General features: G+C 43.3%; 1 protein-coding gene across 1 annotated transcript in view; it reads right to left on the reverse strand.

Moving 5' to 3' along the window:
• RAPGEF4 (Rap guanine nucleotide exchange factor 4) overlaps window positions 1-9,053 on the reverse strand; it is a 282,253-nt gene extending 273,200 nt beyond the window's left edge. Inside the window, exon 1 of the mRNA XM_036254269.1 lies at window positions 8,949-9,053. Within this exon, the coding sequence (XP_036110162.1) occupies window positions 8,949-9,013 (65 nt within the window). The 5' untranslated portion in view covers window positions 9,014-9,053. The remainder of the gene's footprint in view (window positions 1-8,948) is intronic.
• Window positions 9,054-9,864: the final 811 nt, after the last annotated feature.

Raw genomic sequence — 9,864 nt, forward strand, 5'->3', positions numbered from 1 at the left:
AAAAATAATAATAATAATAATAATAATAACATCAACATTACACATATCTTTTGAAAATAAAGGAAAGAAAAAAATGTTTCCTGATTCAAGAAAGTCCATCCTCACCTCTTCTGTTCAACTTTGTCCTAGAAATTCTAGCCAGTGCAATAAAGCCGGAAAAATATATAATAAAAGACAAAGATCTGAAAGAATACATAAAACTGCCAGTATTCACAGACAACAAGATTCTCTATATAACAAAATCCGAGAAATCTACAAAGCAACTATAAGAACTGAATAACTTGCCTAAAGTTACACCATCAATAAAATCAAACTTGGAATTTGAACCAGTAGAGTCTGGCTCCCAATTTCCTAAGCCCTGTACTATGCTCTCTACTTAGAGAAGACCATGCAACTATACTTGCATTAGCCCACAAACACAGCCATTATAGTAGGTCTTTGGAGTCTCATTTGACAATTTGGAAATTGAGATTCAAAAGAACTAATAGCTTCACCAAGATCACATGGCCAAGGGTAGAGATAACAGAATTTGAATCCAGCTCTGGTTGACCTGAAAATAAAGCTGATCTGAAAATATCATGTTTTCCAGATTGGAAGCAGGAAACAATGAGAAGATCCTGATCCAGATGGTAAGGCCCTGAAATGAAGTAGTAAAAATAAAAGCCAAGAGAAGAACTGGTGACTGGTTAGACATAAAAAGGAACATAAGACAGGGAAGACAGGTAATATGAAAAATCTGAGAGTGAGACCAGTAGTGTCATTAAGAAAATAAGAAAATAAGGAGGATAAACCAATGGAGAAGAGAGTTAAGAAAGATAAAGTCTGTTTTAGACAAGTTGAGTATCAACTTCTTAGGTTAGGAATAGTTTTGACAGCAAATGATAGAAAGCCTAACCATCCATGGTTTCTGGAAATAGAGTGTGTATTTTTCTCCACAGAACAAAGAATCTAAAGTTAGGCAAGTATTGATCTAAATTCAGCAGCTGAACAAATTCAGAACTGGAGTCTGTGTTCCTCTTGGTCCTTCTCCTCCTGAGATTATAATATTGTTGCCATAGGTCCAAGCTTTAGGTAGTAATTCCACACAGAAACAAGAGAAGAAGAGGACATCAAATACATGTGTCTTTTATTAGTAAAGCAAAAACTTTCCTAGAAGCCTCTAGTAGACTTCTGCTATGTCTCATTAGCCAGAATTGTGTCACATGGACACCTAGCCTTAAGAGAGGCTGGGAAGACAAGTATTTTCTTTTCTAATGGCTATAGCAAAGACAGGTGAAGTCTACCTACAAAATATTAATGGGATGTTGATGTGGGAATATCCAACAGAGAAACAAAAAGCATCTGGTCTAGAAGATAAAACAAGGATACAGAGTTTGAATAATCTGCATAGTTAAGGCACAGGAAATAAATGGGTGTTCCAAGAAAGAACACAAGTGAAGAGAAAAGAGGGTAGTAACAGCACTTTGTTTCTCTTTTTGTGCAGGGGGAGTAAATGGATGCATATGGATGCAGCTGAGTTAACATGGTACCCAGGTGCCCCCACTACAACCAGTCAGTTTGCTTCCTATGTTTGACTGGGTCTCTCTCTGTCATCATCCCCACCCAGTTCTTTCCATCCTCTTCTCTTTCCTTGGTCTCACAAGGCAGTCTCTCCTCTCCCTCTCTCTCTCCCTCGTCTGTGAATCGAAGTACTGGAAGGAAAGCTCACTCTTCACTACCACTGTCCAAGATGCATGAAGATGGATTTAAATCTGATTAAACAAAAACTAGCTGCCCTGAAGTTGGTAAGGTGGTCTAGGAGAATCAGCAGCTATGAAATTTTATAAATTCACAGGAAGGGATCTGCCAGTCCCTCCCCCCTCATTAGAGGAGCCAGAGGTCCATTCGAGGAAACCCAAACTAAGATAAGGAGGCTGAATCTGTGGTGCTGCCCCCTCCTCCTCCTCCGAAGTCTCCTTCAGGTTCCGAGGTTGTGTTCACAGAACCAGGCTGCGGGCCAAGGTGTGGTGGACCAGGCACCCTCTCTCAGGCCCGCTGCTCCAGGGACGCCATCCTCCATGTGCCTCCAGTCTGAGGGAGTCAGCTCTGGCTGAAACTTTCCTTTCCTAAAATCCTAGGGCAGGTAGAATCAGCACCACAGAATTTAACCCTGATTACACATTAGGTTGTGCTCTCCTTTCATTGCTCCTCAAATACATGCTATGTGCTCCCATGTATTTGGGGCTACAATGAGATGCCCCAGGAAGTTGCAGATAAGACAGTCACCAAGCAATAAACTTAAAAAATATTGCTAACTTCACAAAAAGGGATCACTTGATGTTATGTGTCTCAGGATAGAAGTATATATATATAACACTTCTGTGAAGTAATGTTGCCCCAATAATCATATCTAAATCTGATTAAGCTCTAAATCCAAATATCAATTTACAGAAAACGTGGGAGACAAAGGAACATATTAAAAGACACCATGGGATAGTATTAAAATTCAGACTGTAAAAAATACCTGTTTCTTCAACAAATTTATTACAAGAACCTAGAGATTAAAAAAAACTTAAAGACATAAAATTTGCTTCAGGATTATTTGAATCCTGATACAAACAAACTGCAGAAAAGAATATGTTATGATCTTTCTGGTGGGGCTCAGTTGGTTGGAGCATCATCCTGTATACCAAAAGGTGGCGAGTTCAATTCCCAGTCAGGGCACATACCCAGGTTTCAGGTTTGATCCCCAGTCAACACTGGTGCAGGGGGCAGCTGATCACTTCTCTCTCACACATCAATGTTTCTCTCTCTCTTATCAATAAAAAAAATTTTTTTAAAGAAAAAGTTATAAGATAAATGGAGAAATCTGAACTTGGATATTTTATTATATTAGGAAACTAATGTCAAATTTTTTATGTGTGAAAATGATATTAGTTTCTTTATAAAAAGTCCTTACCTTTCAGAAATATATACTGAAATACTTAAAGATGAAATAATACTATGGTTGTGATTTATGTCAAAATGACCCTGGGGATTGTGGGGGTGAATGGGATACAAATAAAACAAGATTGGGTGTGAGTTGATGATTATTGGAGGGGGGAGAGGGAGGTACAACAGAATTATCATACTGTTCTCTCTTATTTTTGTACATTTTGAAATTTTCCATAATAAAAGTATTTTATATATGTCCTAAAAGTATTTTACATGTCCTAAATAAAAGTATTTTATTTTATATCCTCACCCGAGGACATTTTTGCATTTATCTTCAGATAGAGCAGGAGGGAGAGAGGGAGGAAGAGAGAGAGAGAGAAACATCAATGTGAGAGAGACATTGAATAGTTGCCACCCACATGACCCCAACCCGGGCCGGGGACAAACTGCAACCGACGTACTTGTCCTTAGCGGGAACCAAATCTGGGACTCTGGTCCATGGGCCAGCGCTCTAACCGCTGAGCCAAACCGGCCAGGGCAATAAAAGTATTTTTTAATAATAGATTAGACTAGAGCTATACAATGTCATTTTTTTTTAAGTATTCATATCAGCCAAGGAAACACAGAAGGAGCAGAGGCAGATGTTCCAAAGCAAATGGACCAGGGAAAAGACTTGCCTACGAGGTCACCCCTAAGGAGAAAGATGCATTTGGCCATCTCACCCCAATTTCATAAGCACCTTCTACAATCAGGGCTCTGCACTGAAGCTGGAGATAAAATGATGAATAAAATATAGAGACTGACATCAAATGATGCCAAAGGAAAAAAAAAAAAAGTAAACCAGCCATTGCAATGGAGGCTGCCATGTTACTACAGTATTGGTCAAAGCGTGCTATGGGAGTACACGTAAAGGCTATCTAATTGCAAGAGGTGGTGGCCAAGCTGTCCTGAGGGATTCCCTGGACGACCTTCTGATTATGATCCAGTTCCTGGGCTCTGTCACTCTAGGAAGAGAACAAGCTGGCCAGAAGTTGTAAGTGTCCTGACGTGACAGCTTTGCTTCTCGTTGTAAATGCACAACATTGACTTCTTGTAATAATTGGGTTTCCCATACATCTTGCCTAGAGAAGGAATACATTAGCCAAAGAATGTGAGTTCCCTTCTCTGATGTTATTTTCAAATTCATGACCTCTCTTTCTGGTTTTTACAGTCTCTGAGTTTAGTGCCTGCATATCTGTATCTGAACAATGTATTAATCATTGATGTGCTAACAAATCAGGATTCTGAGATGCAAGACCAGCCCTGAAGCCTGAGATTCACCACAGTCATGTCATCCTTTGGGACCTGCCTGGGTAGACACCAGCCTTCCCCAGTCTTCCTTCTGCTCTGCATGCTTCTTTGATCATCCCTGTTCCTCCAGGGCGGGAGTGTGTCTGATGCCTCTTTGATATCTGAGTCATCCTCTCTCACCATGTCTGCTACAAAGCATTTTGGTTTTTAACACATTTTTCTTTGACTTCTTTACCCTCATTCAATCATATCTAAATAGCTATCTCAACATCTATTTGGGGATTAAGTCAGGTGCAACAGCATTATGATAGTGGCATTTTTAAAACAAAATATTAGTAAGTTTTAAAATTCCTCGGCTGTTTTAAAAACTGTCAACCTTTTTTACATAGCCATACCACGTTAACTTCTTTTTCTGCTTTGGCCTGTGATCACTAGTGGTCCTAAAATAAGTTAATCAACTGAGGACCTCCCTCCAATCTATGCTTCTCGCTGAAGAACAAGAAACGAAAACACTGTGAACTCCTTCCCAGATGAAGACAATTTCTTTCATCTCCAGTGGTTTCTCCATCAATCACTTAACTAGATTCTTTCATCTATACCAGAGGATGGCAAACTTTTCCTTCAAAGGTCCCCATGAGTAAAAAGTTGAAACTCTGTGGGCCAGTCTGCATTGGTTGCAGCTATTCAACCCTGTCACTATAGCATGAAAGTAGCCATAGACAACATATAACCAAATGAGTGTGGCTCTGTTGATATTTGAATTGCATACAAATTGCAGGGATCAGGAAATATTAATCTTCTTTGGTTGTATTTCCAACATTCCGAAATGTAAAGAGCATTCTTAGCTCAGGAGGCACACTTCCAGATCTGACCCACAGGACACGGTTTGCCGACCTGCTCCACAGTCATCCATAGACAACGGCAATGTTTCACAATACGTGTGTGAATATGTGGGCCCTTCATAATACTCCCTTATCAACCTTGATAATTATGACTTATTAATAGTTCTTAAATTCACTGGTGGCAAACAAAATCTTATGATGAAAAATATTTTCACCAAAATTAAACAATGGTCAGCACAGTAAAAAAAAAAAAAAAAAAAGATATTTTAAATCTCAAATAGTGGCTACTACTATGTTATTTGTTTCTAGTTACCATCCCTGCTCAGAGAAAAAAATGTAAAATCTATGAGATAGTGGTCAATTCATTTTGCTTTAACAATGTTTCTGCTGAGAATTTTTCCAATGTCTTTTTATCCATTCAATTTTTCAATGCCTTTCTGATTTTAACATTAATATTTGTACATTCTCATCTCCTCAACCCCACCATAGTCCAAGAACTCGGATGCCTGATACATAAGAAGCTTTGGATTTTCTTTCCTCAACCCTTTCTCCCACATGGGAGTTTATCTAGTATCATCCGGTCTACAATAACTTTCTAGGCGCGCCTAACGAACATTTCTAAGGCTTTATTTTCCTTATTTTATTTGTTTCAACTTTCATTGCATAGTTCTATACTCCTGCAGACTTTCTACTGTAAATCCCATTTTCATTTCCAACCCCTGTGCCCTCTTTTTCTAGCTGAACCCCAACAATGGTTGCTTGCATGGTGATGTATCCAAACTATATTTCCAGCTATGCAAAAGGTCCCAGCATCATGTCCCAAATAGTACAGAGGTTCAATGTACCATTCCCTCTTTTTTGTGTGTATGCCTGAAAAGGTACATAGTCAAAAGTTTGAGAGGAATAGAGCATGTATTCCTGTACGCTAGATTCAGCCACAAGAGGAAGAAATTAGTGTATTTATATGCCATTCCCGTGCATCTTTGTTCACATTGCTCCCTCTGCCTGGCACACCCTCCCCCAATTCTCTGCCTGATAAGATTCCCCTCAACTTCCAAGGTCCAGGCAGGAACCCATGGGAAGCCTCCCAGTAGAGCTGCCAAATCTCTCCTCTGCATTCCCAAAGCACTTCATACATCTCTATTAAAGCACTTATTGCAATGCGGTTAGTTGTTTATGTAGCTGTCCTACCCCAACCCACACCCCGACATGCAAGTGAATGAGCTGCTTTTTTTTTTAAATAATCCTCTCCCAAGGATATTTTTCCATTTATCTTCAGATAGAGTGGGGGGGGGGGGGGGCGCGAGAAACATCGATGAGATTGATTGGTTGCCTCCCACAAGACCCCAACCAGGGCTGGGAACTGAACCACCACAACGGAGGTACATGCCCTTGATTGGAATCAAACTCATGATTCTTTGGTCCACAGGCCAATGCTCTAACCCCTGAGCCAAACTGGCCAGGGCTCTTCTTTCTTTCTCTCTCTCTCTCTCTCTCTCTCTCTCTCTCTCTCTCTCTCCCCTCCCTCCCTCCCTCCCTCCTTTCTTTCTTTCTTTCTTTCTCTCTTTCTTTCTTTCTTTCTCTCTTTCTCTCTTTCTCTCTTTCTCTCTTTCTTTCTCTCTCTCTCTCTCTCTCTCTTTCTCTCTTTCTTTCTCTCTTTCTTTCTCTCTTTCCTTGCATCCCCAATGCCCAACACAGTGCCTGGACTAGGGTATCAAGATGGCATTTCTCAGAAATATGGAGGGCAGTGTGCCACTAAGGAGTGACTTCAGGGGAGTTTCCCAGCCCACTTCTATCAGCACCCGTAATCCTCCTTCTGCCCTAAAAAATTAACACACAATCTAAGTAAAAATGCAACTTCAAAATAAGGCCCTCTCACAATGAGATTGCCAGTCCTAAACCCTTCTTCAAAGGAATTCCACCATCAATGCTGCGGAAAATGCAATAGTACCTTACAGTTTTCAAAGAACTTTCATCATTTTTTTTCCATTTGATCCACTAATCCTCAGTAAGACAAATAGTTTTATCCTCATTTTTCAGATACTAAAAGTAAATAAAAGTGACATGTCCAAGATGAGAGCTGGTGATAGCTCTGAGCCTAACAACTTGAACTTACTGATCTGTCCACTCTCCCAAATTCCATGAGTGCTAGGCTCAGTATTGTGGAGGGCCGGGTTTCTTTTCCCCCTGGTAGACTTTTCCCCCATTATGAATGGTGGTATTAGATTGTGGCGCTATTATTCTAAAAATCCACTCCCAATAAAATCATTTAGGCAGACACCCATTATGAAAAGACAGTCAAATATGCCCACTGTCTTAGTATTACTGTATGATTTTGCCAAAAGTACTTATTGACTAAAGGATTTCCAGTGAATTACTGACTGAAAAAAATGGCCTGCCATGCATTTCTGCAAATAGAAATATATAATTTATTATCTTAAAATTCACTCATGAGGAAGTGCTATTATTTATAGGTTAAGTACAAGAGGGTTGATTTTCTCTTCTTTTATAATTCATCTTCCTAAACTATTAAATTTTGATTACTTACCATATTACCAGGCTCTTCCTTTAAACATGCTCTTAGTTTCTCTACACAATTCTGCATGATTTAACATTACTTCAATTCTCTTACGATTTATTGCATGTAACTCATCTAATATCAGTACACATCATTTTAGACATAAATAGGGCACTGCCTGCCCCCCCCCCCGAAAAATCTTGCTACTGTGTGGTAACTGAAAGTAAAGATTATTTTCAGACATATTAAGTTATTCAAATGAGTCACATTTAGCTTTTCTCAAATTAATTTTTTTCAACAAAGGCCTATAATAGTAAAGTACACAGAGTATGTCACACTTAAGATTTTCAAGTCTGATCTGGTTACGAATCTGCTAATTGTAAAAATTGCAATATGGCAGAGTGAAAAATATTTCACCCAACTACAAACAGAGATATCATGCAGAGAGCTGCAAGACATGAATCACTGCCCTGCTTGCTGCATCAAACTCAGAAATGCAGAGGCCACTCTGCAAGATTTCTTGCTCAGTTTTTAAAAGTTCAGGTGCATCACCTTTTAATCAGAGTAATAAACTATAATTGCTAATATACTGTGTCATGTTTACTGCTAACCCCACAATCTAGACAAACAGAAAATTATGCTGGCAGAGCCTGGAAACAATTGCAGTCCACTGTTATACACAACAACTCCTCTAGAGCTGTGGTCGGGAGTTACAGTGCTTTATGGTTTTAATTTCTTTAGAGTAAGGGTCTTTTCCCTGAGAAGCAAGTATTGAGAGAAAACAGTCTCCGGCATGACCTTCCTAACACAGACCTTGAACAAGCAAGCGACTGCAGGGCACAGGCTAGAAGACACTGGGCAGCTAGCTCCACTGAGTCCCTCACACTTTGCTTTCAAGAAAAAAAAAAAGAATGTTACTCTACACCTGCCTTTCCCCCCACCCCTCCTTAAAACTTAAATCACATTTACTCCTAGTGGTCTGAACAGCTGGAAGAAGGTATGACTCTAAATAGATGCCCAGAGAAAATAATCCCCCACCCGAGAGTGGAGCCTGGAGTCTGCCGGGAGGCGGCGAGGGGAAGGTGAGGACGGGCGGGGACTGGAAAGGTGGGTGCTCGGCCCCCACCTCCGCACCGCACTGCATTTCCTCCACCTCACGCAAATATCTCGTGCGGAGTGTGCCACCCTCGAGCTCCCCCCGGGCAGAGGTCCGTCCGTGCACCCTGGACGAGGCCCCTCAGCCCCTCCCCCGCCCGGGACCCTCCCCCCGCAGCGGGCAGCCGGAGCCCAGGTGTGTGCCGCGGCTCCGGGTGGCTGTCCCCAGGACGGCGTCGGGCAGGGGCAGCACCGCGGGGCCCCGGCCGATGGGGGCCCTTCCGAGTCACCTTTTGTCCAGGCAGGCGATCCACTCGGAGGAGGACGAAGAATGGGCAGCGTGCGCAGCGACCATGTTGGGCAGCGGCGCGGTGTCCCCGCTGCAGCGGCCTCCCGCGCTCACCCCACCTCCTCCCCGGACCGCTCCGCCCGCCCACCTGCCACCAGTGCGGCGCGACAGCCCGCGCAGGCCCGCCCGCGGTGGAGGGAGGGGACCTGAGGGGCGGGACGCGGGGACAGGGAGGGCCCAGGCCGCCCGCCCTGCGCTGCACTGCGGCGCCCGGGGTGGGGAGCCCGCGTCCCGCCCGCTGCGGGGAGGGCGCTGTGGTGACTGAGCCCGAACACCTGCGACAGGTGGCCACTGCGTCCCAGCGAACCCGGGCCCCACCTCTCACCTCGGGGCCTCTGAAACAGGAAGGGACGGGAAACGCCGAGCGTGGGGGGGCGGGGGTCAGCGCTTATAGATTTTCATACAGTAAATGCCACTAAAATGGCTGCTGCGTCTCCGTTTCCTTAGAAACCCATTAGTCTCCCTCAGCAGCTCATCAAAACTTGCTCACCTTTCTTTCCTGTTTCCCCTTTTAAGAGGATGGAAAGGGGGCTACCGTGGCTTGGGATGGGGACGCCCACAGTGGCCTCTGAGCGCGGGACGCAGGCGACAACTCCTCCTGCAGGGTGAGGCGGGGCTGGGATGGAGCGCGAGGCCGCACAGGCCTGGCTGGAAGCTGGGGGGGGAGGCCACTGGGCCGGGATGGTGACCAGTGGTGACGGAAGGGGTGGCACAGGGGTCTAGGACCTTGAGCCTTAGAGCAGCTTGGGCTTCCATCACCTGCATGAGGAAAAGAAACACAAACGAGTGGGGAGTGGTGGGGCCACAGCAGAACTGCGGTTTAAGTATTGGGGCCAAGATCCCAAGGCACGGGGCTT

The sequence above is a fragment of the Molossus molossus genome, unplaced genomic scaffold (assembly GCF_014108415.1).
Source record: "Molossus molossus isolate mMolMol1 unplaced genomic scaffold, mMolMol1.p scaffold_m16_p_11, whole genome shotgun sequence".
NCBI classification, from domain to species: domain Eukaryota; kingdom Metazoa; phylum Chordata; class Mammalia; order Chiroptera; family Molossidae; genus Molossus; species Molossus molossus.